Source organism: Varanus komodoensis, unplaced genomic scaffold, assembly GCF_004798865.1.
Source record: "Varanus komodoensis strain SLA01 unplaced genomic scaffold, ASM479886v1 scaffold2, whole genome shotgun sequence".
NCBI lineage: Eukaryota > Metazoa > Chordata > Lepidosauria > Squamata > Varanidae > Varanus > Varanus komodoensis.
The window spans coordinates 65,569,665-65,585,867 of NW_025335568.1; the positions used below are offsets into that span (position 1 = coordinate 65,569,665).

General features: G+C 45.3%; 1 protein-coding gene across 4 annotated transcripts in view; it reads left to right on the plus strand.

The window, feature by feature from the left end:
- ACYP2 (acylphosphatase 2) overlaps positions 1 to 6,195 on the plus strand; it is a 59,101-nt gene extending 52,906 nt beyond the window's left edge. For 2 of the 4 annotated variants that reach the window (XM_044428244.1, XM_044428248.1), the window contains one exon: positions 4,146 to 5,766. In XM_044428244.1, the coding sequence (XP_044284179.1) occupies positions 4,146 to 4,260 (115 nt within the window). In that variant the 3' untranslated portion in view covers positions 4,261 to 5,766. Of the gene's footprint in view, positions 1 to 4,145 lie in introns of all 4 variants that reach the window. The other 2 variants (XM_044428249.1, XM_044428243.1) reach the window with 2 other exon arrangements.
- Positions 6,196 to 16,203: the final 10,008 nt, after the last annotated feature.

The following is a 16,203-nucleotide window of genomic DNA, read 5'->3' on the forward strand; positions in this document are numbered from 1 at the left end:
CCCAGGTAGGAGAAAGCTGACCAGCTGAACTCCAGGCGTCTTCTACTGGGATGGCAACCCCATCCAACTGGATAGGCTTGGGGCAGTTTAGCCAGGCAGAACTGGCAAACATGGCAGGATCCAGATGTACAAAGCTGCTAGAGACATACCCAAGAAGACTCACTGCTGTAATTGCTGCCAAAGGAGCATCTCCCAAGGACGGGGTCAGGGAGGTGAATACTTACGCAACCAACAAGTGCCAGTTGGGGTTTTTTGACTTGGTGCCTGTGCCAGGAGGAAAATACTTTGCATCTCCCCGGTGTTGAGTATCTTGTGCACATCAGGTGGCACCAACGCTGACCAAATCCTTTCCCATTCCACTGCATTCAACAACATGTTGAAAAGTTTTAAAAAAAGAGGGTGAATACTTCTGCAAGGCATCATAAGCACACACAGTTGCAAAAGTTGTTATAAATCAGGGGTTTTAACAGGGCAGTTGAGGGTGGGGACAGTCTCCTTGTGGCGGTTAAAGAACTGGGAGTCAGATCCCCCTTGCCCACCCCCTGCAGTCTACCAGTGGATCCCACTCTGCCCCTTGCCCAGCCCTGCTTTAGAGAGATGTGGTCTCCACTCTCGCTTAAAAGCCTCTGGGCTTCAACCAGTGTCACTTCGTGGGTTTTTCTTGAACCTTTACAAACAGGAGACATGAGAACCTGAACACCAGCCTATTGGTTTGTAGCCAAAATGGATGAACTTGGTTTCCATGGCAGCAGAGGCAGGCAGACTCCGACTTGCAGAGCGTTGGCAGATGGATGCATTCAGCTTCCACAGGCAAGGCTCTCCCTATTTAGAGAGCCGCACTGTCAGAGTGATTCTTGTAATGCAACATGTGAAGAGGCAAGGGCTTGTTGGAGCCCCTCCATGAAGACCTGGGCAAGGCCCTGGTACTGGGTGCAGGGGGCCACAGGGTGAAAAAACCACCAGCACCTCCATTTTTGATCATCCAGATACTGCAGCCATATTGTGAAAGATCCAGTTGTCTTCATTGTCCCCTACCAGGTATTCATGGCTTATGAGTTCAAAAAACAGGCACACCGACATCACAAAATGCTATGCAAGTGTGAGAAAGCATATGTGAACCTGACTAGTTGTCAGAATCACCCCAAAAATAGATGAGATGTGCTCAGCACAGGAAGTCCCAACTTCCAGTCTCAATGTAGGGATTGGCATTTGGGAAGCACCTACTCCAAATCTGTCCCGTGACCATGTTTGCTTTTAGCAAAGGAAAACAATGTGCCAGAGACCCTGCATGGGTCTTTCCCATCCCTTCTAGTTTGGCCCTGAGCTCCTGGGGCTTTTCATAGGCCAGGAACAAATGACTGTTTGTCCATGTGGGCAAACGGAAGCTTCTTCTGGAATCACCCCACCTTCTCTTCCAAACCATGTGGTTGGTGAATGAGGAGCGATTCGGCTGTTTCCAGATGCTGTGTGTTCGGGTGACGAGAGTTCAGAAGCAGCACCAGACACCAGTCAATGGAATGGAAAGTGCCAACAGGACTACTCTGCAGTAAGTAGGGTGCAGATTGCACACTGAAAAGGGCCAGGATCCAAGCGACAGAAGCAAGGAAGGAAAAGGAAGGAAAGCATAATTATTCCATGCAACAGTGAATCATCATGTACACCCAAAGGCATTTCATAAAGAGTGGGCAGGATTCTGGCATTCCCTAACCTTTTGCTTCCTGTTGTTGAATTTAATAGCATACTTTCAAAAATCAAGTTGACTGGTGCTTGAGATTTCATGTGCTGACCCTTCCAGACATTTCAGACCATCGTACTATTCTTATTTTGCTTTGTTAAATATAACCACCCATCATATAAAAGCCACACTGGTTGCAATTGAACCCATTAAAACCAGAGGGAGCGTTTTGCTGTTCATTTCCACAGGCTGCAGCTCACACTCCATCACAAAGCTGCATCGTTCTGAAGCCAGCCCACATCAGGCCCAATATCACTGAGTGTGATTCGCTTTCTGGGCATCAGACTTTAGCCCTGTGGCCGAGATCCTCAAGGGAGGCCCTGTCACCTGGCAATTGGGTGGATGGGAGAGACATGCGAGAGGGCCTTTTTGCAGTGGCCCCACATCCCTGGAATAAGTTGTCGCCAGGGTCTGCCAGGTCCCGTCATTGCAAGCTTTTAGGAAGATCCTGGCTTCTTTACTCTGGCTTTCCCCTAGTTAAGTTTTATCAGACTGATTTATAGCTGCAACTGTGCTGCAGGCTCTGTTTTATCCTAGTGTGTGTTGCTGTTTGGAGCAATTGCTGCGTCTGTAGCCTTTTCCTGTGCATTTAATATGCATATAGTTTTACATGCATTTAATATTTATTAGTTATGTTTACAGGTAGTCCTTGGGCTATGAATGCCTGGGTTACGAACAACCTGTACTTACGAATGATCAGACCTAAAACCTCATCCTTGAGTGGCAAGTGGGTGCCTGTAGGCTCCAGGCAACAAGGGGGGGAAGGAAGGAGGAAAGAAGGGAGGGAAGGAGGGGAAGGGAAAGAGGAGGGAAAAACAGCAAAGTCAGAACTAGAAAGCAACTCCAGTGGTAACCCCTCTCGCCCCCCCCCCCCGCACACACACACACCAGCAGCCCAATCAACTCCTGACTCTCCAGCACCAGGGCCATCCTCTCCAACACCAGTCCCATCTCCATCATCCTCCAGTTAGATAGGCTTCGTAGTAGCACAACTGGTGTTAACTTTTAATAAGCATTTGACTATTTTTCTGTCTTTCTTTCTAAACTGTTTTAAGAACTGTCATAATTGTCATAATTTATTTATACTGATATTTGTATTTTATTTATGTAAGACATCCTGAGGCTTTTGCAATAGGACGGCATGTAAATATCACAAATAAATAAACTATGTACCTACACACATACATACGGATTCTCCCTCCCCCCCACCCCCCTTCATTACCTGTGGTTGCTTCATTTTTCCTGCATTACCATTCTTAAAATCTTGTATTGTGTTTAAGTTTCTTTTGTATATATGGAAGTGTTTATTAAGTGTTTTATATGCTTTTTATATATGTGATCCAACTTATATACAAATTCGACTTAAGGACATTCTCAGGCGCAGAATTGGTCTGTAACTCGGGGACTACCTGAATAGTTATTAAATGCATAGCTATTAGATGCGCATCATATTAGACCTGATTACCTTAGTAGCCCCTTCCAATCTTCTGTGACAATTTTCATTTTGGTGCATACCATCCTGGAAGGGCTCCTGGTGGAAAGGTGACCTAGAAATATTTTAGATAATAACAATAAAAAATACACCCTTTAACTTGGGATTGTAGGGATGCAGAACATGTGTTCCTCTACAGAGCTATGCATTTGCCCATTGAATACCATGTTTATTTTGGCCACTATGCATACGAAGGCTTGATTTGTGTGGGAAGCAGTGTGGTGTAGTAGTCAGAGCACAGGTGTAACACCTTGTTGAGATGGGGGCTGGATTGCCGCAGCTAGACTGGATAATGTCAGTGGGCATGACCTTAAGCACTGGTGCACTCTCTCCCCACCGCCAGAGGTCCGTGAAAACCTGGCACCCACACTGGGGAGTGGATATTACAGCACCGAGGCAGAGACAGGCTATGTAAATGCTATCAGGGTAGAGAAAACGTCTTGACCAGCCTGTCCAGATAAGGACCTCCATTTTTGGACCCACTGAACCACCTCTGCAGTTGCATAAATCCAAATTAAAACTAAGAATAAATTGATACATATTTGTGGGGGGGCAATTAAAAAAAAGGTGGTCCTCTAGAGGTGTCCTTCCAATGTGTCACTTGCGCAGATTGGAGGGGCTGCCCCTGGTGGTGGCATGTACAAGTGCACCAAGAGCTGTTCGGATTTCTGCCATTCCTGCCTAGCGCTTTGCCTGCTGCTTCCCGCAGCCCATGGTGGGATTGAGCACCCAGGTTCAGACAACCCGACAACCCATCATGGCTAGTTTCAGTAGGGTGTTGTGTCATGTGGACCAGGTGAATGGACTGCTGGTTTGGCTTGTAGTGGAAGGAATGCCTGTCAACACATAACAGGATGAACACGACGCAGGTATAATATTGCTGCTTTCTGACCCATCTGCCCTCCTTTCTCTGTGCAGGAAGGCTTGGCTGACCAGCGTTGGAAGTCCTAGTTCACGCATTGACCGGGCAGATTTTTCGAATGAGAGGGAGATCTCCAAACTTGATTTCAATGGGTTCATCACAAGATACTAACCGAAGAGAGCAACCGCGAGCGTGGCATTCTTCTGCCGCTGCTGCATAATAATAATCTCCACACTTTGCTGAAGTGTCATGATTGCTCTTCTGGGAAGCTTTCTGCATGTTAGGAAATGTAATGATTCCCTCATTTGCATGCAGTAGAAACTGTGCTTTGGATTAGTGTGCATGAGTGTGCGTCTCTGCAGATGCAGGATTCCCCACGTTACGGCCATCTCTGCAGATGGCAGAAGGCAAATAGGGACCCATGTCAAGGCCAAATGCAGACAGAAGCAAAGCATTTAAGTGATAATTAGCATCTAGTGTTTTTTCTTCTTCTAAATAGGAGCCATTTGAGGGAGATCAGGTTGCAATGGAAGCATCTTCCCATGGTTCATGTCAGCTGGTGGGGGCACTTTTCCTGAGAACAGAGCAGAGGGAGAAGGGCGACTCCCCCTCCATCCTGATCAGACCACCTGTGACTGCTGTTTAGAAGTGCATGTGTGTGGTGTGTGCGTGTGGGGGTGAATTCCTGGGCACATTAAATAGAATTATGCATTCAATTTTCCATCTAGTTTGGTCCACAGCCCAGCACATAATTAAGCGAGCATGGTGCATTAATTCCAATAGGATTTCCATGCCCATAACTGCATCAGATCGTGAGTGTGGGTGTTCGCCCCATGGCAGTTGGCATGTTTGCTTATTTCTTCATCCAGCACTTGCTGGCAGATTTACTTGAAACTAAGGCCCATTGCAACCTATGCATCCTACACAATGCATCCTATCGAGCTTGCTTACATATAACTGTGCACAGGTAATTGCATATAGATTTTCAAGTCTTACCGACCTTTCCCAGCATAAAGGCTTGGGACAGTTTACATCTTCTACATAAAATCAATCTGCTCTCTGAATCGCTAAAGGCACAGTCCTATGCAACTTTAGACAGAGGGGGAACCGGCCTCTGAGCCAGCTATGCATCGGACCAAGCTCTTAAACAGTTACGTTCGGACACCAGGAGCCAGTCTCAAGCCAACAGACCTTGCAGTGGTCCTACTGAGGTTTTGGCAGCCCAGCTTCCCAATGAATCCCCACTCGTCTCAATCCCAGGCTTTGCTTCCAACCCACGTTTCACCTAAGGACACACCACTGCCTTTTGCTCATACCAAGCCTTTGTCATCACCACCACCACAGACTTGCGTGGATTGTCGTTTCTGTTCATGTTTAACTTTATATTACAATAACTTTACATTGTAAGCTCTTCTGGCCAGTAACACTTTCGGGTAGTGGGCCCACTCGGGTAGCAGGCTTGCTGGATTCAGTTGGCAGGGACCTCTCCAGGGTCAAAGCTGGGGTTAGGGGCTGGGAGGAACAGCTCTGCACGTTTCCAGCAAGTGTCAGGTGTGCACGGCACTGATTGGCTAGTCCCCTGTGAAATCACCGAGGCACCCTGAGCAGCTTTGCAAACCTGTTTTTCAAATATGAGGCTCAAAGGAACAAGCATTAAAAAGAGTGTTAGCAAACTGCCTGGATCGTTTGATTATTCTATAGAGATACACAAGTTGAAATGAACGAGTAAATGGTAAAATAATGTGAGCCTATGTCTTCCTGACATTGCTGGGTGAGGCATAGCATTATTCAGAAACCAGCTCGAGAGTTCCTCTGGACGCACAGCCCTCCCCTCCACAGCTGTCAGGGAAGCAGCTGGATCAGCTACCTTTCCAAGGGTGAAAGAGCACTGAAGAGAATTGCCATATCCAAAATGGCTCCCAGCACCACTCCAGTAATGGAGATAGTTTCCACGTTTGATGGCTCATGTGGAATAAGACAGGTTCAACCCACGGCTGACAGCACCATGATGACATTTCTTCACATATGATGTATGTCTTCACTCTATGATATTGCTTTTATTGATAACGTTTTATCCAAAATAAAGGCTGATATTTCCTTCGGAAAGGAGTTTTCATAGCTGTTGGAGGGACACAGAAGACTTCTTTCTCTTCAGCCCATGTGATCTGAATTGGACACGTTATGAATGAACTCATCAGAAATGGCATATAAGGCCCATGTGATCTGAATTAGGATTGTTATGAATGAACTGATAAAAATGGGTCTGAAATGCTGGCGGAACTATGCCCTTCCTAGCCCTTTTGGAAGACTGGATTTCACAAGTCTTGCAACACCGTAGAGCTAAGAACTGTACTGTGGCCACAGCATATGCAAGCAGGTACCTGCTTTAGCTACAGCAGAGTCTGAACAAAACACCTGGGGTTGAATCCAGATTTATGTTGAAGTAGGCATCCCCTTCCTAAGACAACTAAGCCGTCCCTCTGGCGAAGGTGTGGGGGAAGAGGAATCCCTTAATAATCCGGCAGCAAGAGGAGTCCTTCCTCTCTTGGAAGGCTCCTTCATCACACAGAAGGCAGATCCTGGGTCCAACCTATGACCAGCAGACTTCTGAAATTCCAGTTGGAGGATAATTCTTTAGGCAGAAAAGGGGAGCTCAAATGTTTGAATGCATTTCTTTGTTGAGAAGGAGAAGCCCACTGAAAGCCAGTTTAGAACACTCTTGCTGCAGCCTGGAAAGCAATTTGCTGAATAGGTTCACACATTATACAGTGGTACCTTGGCTCACAAACTTAATTTATTCCAGGACTCTAGTCGTGACCTGAATTGGTCATAAGCCAAATCAAATTTCCCGATAAGGTTCAATGTAAATAAGGTTAATCCTTTTTTTTTTCACAAAAATTTGAAGCAAAGTGACAAAGAACAAAGTAACAAAGATTGCAGCCATCTCCCCCCCAGCCCAAGCACGGCCGCATTCACGCCCATCATCCCTGCACAAGCGCGACTGCGATCACAGATATCTCCCCCCCCATGAGCACAATCGCGGCCATCTCCCTCCCCCCAGGACCACAACAGCACCCTTCTCCTCCCCCCCCCCCCGCCCCGAGCACGACCGCAATCACACAGGGAAGTCAGGCACGATCGCGATCGTCACCCAATGCAGAGTTCGCAACCAGAGGTGAAATTTTCCTGAAATTTCTGTCTGCAACTCGATTTGGTTGTGAACTAAGGCGTTCGTGAGCCGAGGTACCACTGTATTTCATAGGCTATCTGGCATGGGGAATACTTATGACCCATGGATGGAAATAGTAACATCAGGATATTCTCCAAGATCCTCAGCAACTCTGCTCTTCATGCCTAACATGAAACAAACGGAAGGATGCCTGCAATGATCCTTTCATATCCTTGGAATGTGGTGGACACTTTGTGCATCGCCGGATTGTTGTGTCCAGCCTTGTGCCTTCCACCCTCATAATGGGAGTTGCAACAGGCCAGAGCCCTGTGTTGAAATGAGCACACACAGATCCAGAGGAGCATTCATCCCCACGTGCCTGCAAAACATTGGAGGTAGAATCTTAACTGCCACTTGGGACAATAATCTTGGCAAGTTGGCAGGAAGGCAGAAGCGCTGGCACTTAAAATGGCCTTCGCAGGCACTGTTGGCCTGACATCATTTGTGGCTGAAGCATGGGTACATTTTCTAATTAAGAAATGGGCACTTGAGACGGCCTGGAGTGGCGGAACAGGGAGCGTTCGTTCCAAGAGACAGATTAATTTTCATGGAGTCTTTTGTGCATGTTAACCCTGGGGTATGTCATCAAGGACTTGCCTGGGTTACGAATAAGTTGCTATCATTCCAAACACACACGGCTTTTGTGATCACCCACAAGCACCCTTTGTTAAACTCCTCAAGGGTGACCCTTGCAAAACTGAAATGTGAAATGGCAAAGAACAGACGTAGGTCTTTGTTGAGTAGCTGGAACATGAGGCTCCCTTTGCTTACAGGGCAAATTTTTCTCAATAGCTTCTGAGACAATGTGGACCTAGAAGATGTGCAAAGTTGTGTTGCACATGTTTGGGGGGGGTTTTTGGGGGGGATTCTTTATAGTTGTGCTGCAGGGGTACAAAAGATGCTGTAAGAACTTATCTAAACTGAGTACTGTAGGAGCTTCTGTAGGATGGTGGCTGAATCGGTAATGTACAAGGGAAATATTAGTGGGTTTTTCCATGGATCTCACTTTTATGTTGTTTTCCGGGGGCACAATTTAATGCATTCTCAAAACCTTCAGGCAAACTTCCAAATACACAGCCGGGGGTGAAACACTCCACTGAATGTGAAGGAGGGACAAGGAAACACGACCGAATGGTTAAGGGAGGAAGAATACAAGCTGTCAGGATCATCTGGAGATGATGCAGGAGTGGAAGCACGCGTGACACCAAGGAAATGAGCAGGTAGGCATGCAGAAAAGGAGCAGGCCAGGTATTGCTGGGGAAGGAAGCTGAGCGGGGTGGAGGGAGAGGCTCATGCTGTGCCTGGGCGCATTGGGCACATGGGAGGGAAACGAGACTTCCAGCCTCCTAGAAGGTAGCAGGATGCGCCATCATCTCTAGTTCCAGCCACCGCGAACCAGAACAGGAAGAAACCAAGTTCACCTGCTGTCCCTTTGTCTATTACTCCTATTTATAAAATGCCTATGAAACAGGTTCTCTATTTGCTGTGCAATTATTTTAAACTAAAATATAATAGAATTAAATACAGCAAGAAATACAGCAATACAAAAAACATGAAAATAGAAGTGCAAATATGGAAGCTAACAAAATAAAGATGATAAAAATGCACGATGCCACCCTGATAAAATATGGTACAAAATGAGGCACTAAAACCAGCCAAAATAGAAAAAAGGAATTAAAAAATGAAACAACCCACCACATACAATTGGGATTAAAGCAGCAAAGATTTAAATGTTCTGGGAGAAAGAGAACAAAAGGCTTAACCTGTTGCAGGGGAGAAAGTAATGTTGGTGCCAAGGCAATTCTCTTGGGGGGAATGTTACATATACCCGGGGGCCACCACCTAGAAGCCCCTCTCTCTAGTAACTAACCTTGGGAATGAGGGGCCACATGGAAGCGCATCCCCTCACAAATTTGCTTGCGCCCTCTCCCCCCTCCCCCTTCAGTTATTCTATCAGAGATCTTGTTGCATTCTGTCTTGATGCACGGAAGAATGTTTCCATGGAAGAAGAAATCAAGCAAGCTGTGTCATTTCCCCCTTCGAAAGAGGTCCCTGCAGTAACCGGGGCAACCACAACAGCACCACTTCCTGGAGCTTATTACCTGTAAGGGGGGTATTTATGACGAGGCAAGAGCTTACATAGCTTGATGGAGGGATCTTCTAAGATTGGCCAGGTAAGGATGCATTCACTGCTTCCTGATTCGTTTGGCCAGTCTCCCACACCTACCTGAAAGAAGGTACCAGTCACGCTCATGTGCACATTCAGGATTCGATGGTACAATTGGGGTTCGAAGCAGCTCCCCCAACCTGCATTTGAGGCAGCATGACAAAGGGGCACAGCTCTGCATGTTAAGACCAGGAAAATAGTCCTACAATTCCCAGTAACTAACCATGGGCCTTTTCCCGTCTAACCATGCGCAGAATAGTGCCCTAAATGAAACAGAGAGACAATGTCCCATAGCTAGTGCCGCACTCCGGAGCTACGTACCCAGGAACATGGGCTGGATTCCACACTCAGTTGTGCAGCTCAGGAGTTTACAGAAGGCAGAGTAGGAATTTTGGGCAGAGCTCCAGGTGATCTGCAGTTAATTAGCAAGGATTCCTGATTCTCAACTCTTTTAACCATGGCAACAACAAAACCCTCAATTTTTCTCATGAATTAGGTTCGTGCGTGTGTTTCTGTGTAGAAACTGCAGTCCTGGTTCCAGAAACGAGTTCCTGCGTTGGACACATTCAGAGGCACCTTCTTCCGCCGTTCACATTCCACTATTTTGGGCCTGACTCGGATCTCAGGGTTCTACAAACAAAGCAGCTCTTTAACCAGCTGTGAAGGATTTTGCACACCTTGACCGAATCATGCTTCAAACAGATCCTGTAGCCAAAACACAGAAGCAGGCTGAGACTTGGAGAGGCAGCAATGGAGGAACCAGAAAGGGCCATCAAGGATAAGAAAATGTCATTGGAGACCCGGGCCCAGATCAGTCACATTCTCATATTCCCGATCACCACGCATGGGTGTGAAAGCCGAACAGCAAAGAATGTTGACGGGAAGAAAATGGATGCATTTGAAACATGGTGCTGAAGAAGAGCTTTGCAAATACCCTGGACTGACAGAAGGCAGAGCCTTCCCTAGAAGGAAAAGTGGAAAAACTGAGGCTATGCTATTTCAGGCACGCCATGAGAAGGCAAGTTCTTAGGTCTGGGCTGCCTCTTCTTTCGCATTTGACTTTCCCTGGTATTATTACCTGCACCAGTGAAAGTCAAATGCAGAAGAAGAGGCAGCCCAAACCTAGGATGGATCAATTCCGTAAAGGAAGCCACAGCCTTGAATTGACAAGAGCTCAGCAGGGCTGTCAAGGGCCCGATGTTTTAGAGCGCACTCATTCAATGGGTTGCCATGAGTCAGAGGTGACTTGGTGGCACGCAGCAACGGCAACCAGGTCTGCCCTCCTTTGGTGCAGCTCACCGGGCCCCAGGAGCTGGTGTGTGCTGTGTGCAGATGTCCTGGACGATGGTGCACCAGTGGAGGTGGCAGCTTCTCCGTGAAGCTTCTTGAGGCCTGAACAGCCTTCTCCCACCCGGGCTGCCCACCGGAGCCTCTTGCAGAGTATAAGGCACTTCCTGTCCCAACAGCCCTGCTGAAGCAACACGTCTTGCCTGTTCCTACGGACTGGGCAGCTTTCGCCCCTCCTTTGTACCTGGCGCCTGACCTGGTCTTGGGCTTGTTGTTTGTCCTATGGTGTTCGGTTCCAGATTCTTCACCAATCTCACGCTGTGATCCATGGACCTTGGACCACACAACCTTTATCAGTTCAACCCCACCTCACAGAATTTCAGTTAAGATAGTGTGTGGTAATCCCCATGATCTGAGCTCATTAATGGAAGAATTTTTATTTTAAAGTTAGATGTATCTCCATCCACCCACTAAAAAAGAGACCAGGCAGTCACTTTCCAGAGCATATTTAACATAACTGGAAATAGTGCTATTGGAATTTGCTTTTTATTTTGCTATTCAGAAAGGATCTTTTTTTCTTTTTTGGGGTTCTCTCTCTCTCTCTCTCTGTATGTGTGTGTATTATACTGCTATACCATTTGTTCCAATGAAATATTTTAGATTTTATTTTGGAAGTCCGTCTAAGGGTCCTTTTTTGGGTGAATGATATAGAAGAAAGGCCACTCTATGAATAAAAAATGAAATCTGATAAAAACTAGAAATGAGAAATACTTGTAGAAGTAAAAGTAGGTGGCATTTATTTATCTAAAACAGTTTTGTCTCTGCCTTTAGGCAAAAGTTTCCTAGGCATCTAGCAATACAAATGGATCAATTACTTAATGATTAACATTAAAATATTGACTTAAGAATCCCAAAATGGTCAAAACAGCCATCAAAGCAGAGAATAAGGAAAAACTGTCTTCATAATTGCCTCTCATAAGCCAAATGTCTTTGCAAGATCTATGATTGGGGTGCCACCAGCATAAAGGCCCTGTCATTGGCTGCCAGCAATTTCACCATAGAAAGTGGCTGCACCTGGAATAAGGGGCTCCAATTTAGCTCTAAAAGAGCAGGAGGTTCCTATGGAAGCAGCTTGTCAGCTTCCAAATAGTATTCAGCTAAGTTCTTCTGAGCTGAGGTCTTTCATACCATATAATTTACTATTATATAATTCCCACTATACTAGGTCCAGGGTTGTAAAATTAGAATTAGGTTCTGTGTTTGGATTTCACCCCTCATGGAGGTGCAGTTGATCAGTTTCAGAGAATCACTGAAACATGGAGCTACGTGTGTCTTTTATCTTGTCCTGGACTGCCAGTTAATGTTGTTGGGGAACCCCAACATCTAGTACGCCGAGGCTGGGAAGGATGGACAGTCTCTCTTTCGACTGATCGTGTTTCACAGCAACATGGGTTGCACAGGAGCAGCATAGCTTGGTTACCGCTTTCTGCCTTCCACTGGGGGACTGCTCGATTATGCTGCCTAGATAACGAACTGAAGTCATCAGCAAAGCTTTACTGGCTTAACTCTGACAAACGGTGCCCAACGGCCTATTCTTCACTCCATGCCATCCATTGTTACATCCCAGTCATTGTGAAGCATCAGCAAACTCATAACCGTGTGCTGGAAATCCATCCTTCCCCAGCTGCCTTTCAGTAGTGCAGGTTGGGTTTTCAAAGTTATATGCAGCGTTGCTTGCAGATTCCTTTGCGTACAGACATTCACACATTCATGCTTTCCAGATGTAGTCCAAAGAGTTTTAAGTGCACATTTAGAAATGGGACAAACAGGTTTGGAAAAGAACCAGAACACAAACATACAAATATCTGCAGTTTTCTTCTACACACATCTTCTGGAGAACGTGGTGTGTCCTTGCTTTTCTGTCCAGGTGCTAATTGTAGATGGGCAGGTCCAATTCCACACACACACGCACACACACACCCCGCTTCCTTGGCATGGTCCTTTATCTTTAAACTAGAAACTTTAAACTGGCAATCTCTTTACATAAAGAATACTTTCAAACAGAGGACTGTCCTCTGTGAAGTAAAATACCTGACCACCCTAGCCTTCTTCCATTCAAAACATGACCTCTCCCAAGTTTTTTGTGAATAATACTTTCTAATATCTTTAATAGTTGTATTGCTTTGATTTGTTGCTTTGATTGCTGCCTTCTTTCTTACTGACATTTCAGTTCTTTTTAATTGCTTACTTTAAAAATGCATTTCACTTTTGCTGTTGAAAGTAGGTGTACTATTAAGGAAGGAAAGCAATATTCTTAATACATAAAAAGCCAGAGCTATGTGCACTTACTTGAGAATACTTTGAGCTGCACTGATCTCAGGTACACCGTGTACAACATCTGTGGCCCTAACGGATTGCTTAGGCAATTAACTATCACAACTGTGGAGGCTTCATCACTGAGCAGGGCAATCAGCACATCTGGTCACAGTCATCCCCGTATGTATTGCATTCTGTTAAAATTACAGCCAGTTTCTTCCTATCCCAAAATTTGCATTTATAGGTCTAAATTGCCATATGTGGAGTGAGGTGCAGTGTGGATTCCAGCAAGCCAAACTAATCCTGCCTTTCCCCTCTCTTCACTTTCCCATTTCCCTTTCCTTCATTTTCCCTTCCACCTACTCCCTCAACAGCCAGCATTTCAGGCGCATGGAGTAACACAGTCCTCACTGGACTGGTACTGGGGGCTTTGCCTCCTCTGAAGGTTTTGTATGTTGGCAAAATTTGGTGCATCTCATGGGAGGTGTCATTTTGCCAATGTAAAGACCCACATCTGGAGAATGAATTCATTAGTGGCACGTTGTCTTACAGGATAAACTTATTTGTTTGTAAATCAGCATACCATGCTTAGTTCAGAGCACATAATGCAGGTAGCAATTACTGGTAAAAAGCTTAATTCTTTTGCCATTAAAAGATCCACATGCAGCCTTTTTTAAAAGTCAAATCTCCACCTTCCTCACAAAGGCTTCCCACTGAGGATGAGATCTGTGAGCATTGTATAGCCCTCAAGTTCCTAGAAAATCTTGCTCTGCCTCTGAATTTTGCATCAGGGTTTTGCAGGGCAAGCAAGGTTCCTGGTTATCACATCCTAAAGCAGCTCCAAGAGAAATCCCTTTTTATTTGCGCATTTATTTGCAGGTCCTGTCTTCTGCCCACACTGCTTTTTATAGCCGGTATTTTAAGAAATGAAGCTAATATCTTCCATACCTCTGTTGAACAGTGAATGAAGCATCTGGGTGGATTTCCTGTATCTGCAAGAACACACTCCAGTGACTATATGGTAAAGATGTTCCCTGACAGCATAATACCGCAGGGGATCCCTGTGACCATGCATGCAGAAAAGAGGAAGAGGCTGGCTAACTGAGAAAAATAAACAGTGACATATATTTTAAAAAGGATGTGGAATTGGGGGAATGTGTTCATGATACTATTATCTTTTCCAGTACAATGTCCTTCTAGTCAAAAAGGGAAAAAATAATTTTTTTGTTAGGAGGAATCTTTTTTTCCTATTTTAAAGTCAATATACATGTGCTCAGTTAACTGCACAGTATCTTGAGCAAAACAGCAGGGCAGTCATCTGTCAAATTACATGCGATCCTGTGCATGCTTAGACAGGAAAAAATCTTGACAGCTCCAGGCATTTTGCAGCCAACTGTGTTGTCGTAACATGCATTGGATTGTGCCTTAAGACTCTTTAATAAATCTTTTAATAGGTTGCAATTAGCTACAGTGTGGTTTGGGTTCTCAATCAGAGTTCCCTTTTTTCTGGGTCATCTTCTATGTTTGAACATTGATGTGCCTCTCACAAAAATTTAGCAGGTGATGCATTTCACCTCACTTGAACACACGTTAGCTGTAGTATCAGTCATATTTTAGTGTGATAGTAATGAGCATGCATATTACCGCATCCTAGGTGCAAGGAGCCCTGGGAATATATAATTTCCAAGCTACCTGGTGCCCCTATTCGGGCGCCCTTGGAAAACGACGTGTGCCAGGGTTCTTCACTGATTGGCACACGTAGAAGCTGAGTCTACATTCTGAGGCAGAGAAGAATGTCTTGGGAAATGGTGCATGATTCATAATGTAGCAGAGCATTAGAAGCTGTAAGAAATTTGTGCTCTGAATGTGATAAATGCAAACTCTGATGTCATCCTTCCATTCTTTCCCCTTGTTCTGTGATTGCACGAGGAAAGCTGCTGAGACTTTCACAGAGGGAAGCACTGCCATGCCGGATTCTTATCATCAGCAGCCAACATCACTAATGCTGGCCAACCAAATGTTTCTGGATACTCACAAACAGGGCATGTAGTGAATGCCTTCTCTAGATGTTTGTCCTCAGCTCCTGGTATGCCACATGTGCGTTCAAAGCTTCCCCTAAGCTGTCAATGGCTCACAGAATCACAGAATAGTGGAGTTAGAAGGGGCCTAGAAGGTCATCAGGTCCAACACCCTGCTAGTGCTGGACACCAAGTTCCACCATCCCTCTTCGATGGCTGTCCAGTTGCATCTTGAATGCCTCCAGTGTGGGAAAGTCCACAACCTCCCTTGGTAGTTGGTTCCATTGTCGTACTGCCCTAACAGTCAGGAAATTTTTCCTGATGTCTAGTCATTCATGAACACATGGAGAACTTACATCTTGGTAAATAATATCATCTGAAGCATGGACTGTAAGTCCATGAAAAGTGTGAACGAGCATAAGCCGCCTTGAGTGAATATATTTAGTGAAAAGGCAAGATATTGATGATGATAATCGGTCTAAAATACATGGATGTTGCCAAGAGCAGACGTGGATGGACACAGGTTCTTTTCACTTTGCAAAGACATCTCATCCAAGCAAACCTGAGAACCAACGAAAAAGGTCTAACCAGTTTAGTGTTACATCCACTTAGTGGGAAATCCACCAGATTCACTTTAAGACAAGCGGCTGGTGCTGACAATCTCACAACTGGTTGTTATCCTCTCTGTAATTATGAAAAAAACCAATAGGCAGGCCGACAGCAATTAACAAGTGGAGAGCAGAGCTTTTAGGGAGAACAAAGGAATTGAGGCAGCCTTCCCCAGGCTCCTGAATCCAATGTTTATTGATTAGTGCTGCATCACATCTTCTTGAAAGTGACATTTCTGTAGGCAAATGAGGGATTTTTCACCAGAATCTGTCAATGTAGAAGAAAGTATGTGATTAAAAAGAGAAAGAAAGCAGCATGTCATAACCTTTAATTCCATCAGCCCAGATATGCAAATTTAAGAAACATACAGAGACAGCCCAAGAGCTTTAGGTGCTGGGGGTGGAAAACATTCCAAATGAGATTCTCCACTAATTAACTTGAAGCACGATCCATGATGGAGCTTGGTGCAAAGGGTTCTGTCCCTAAAA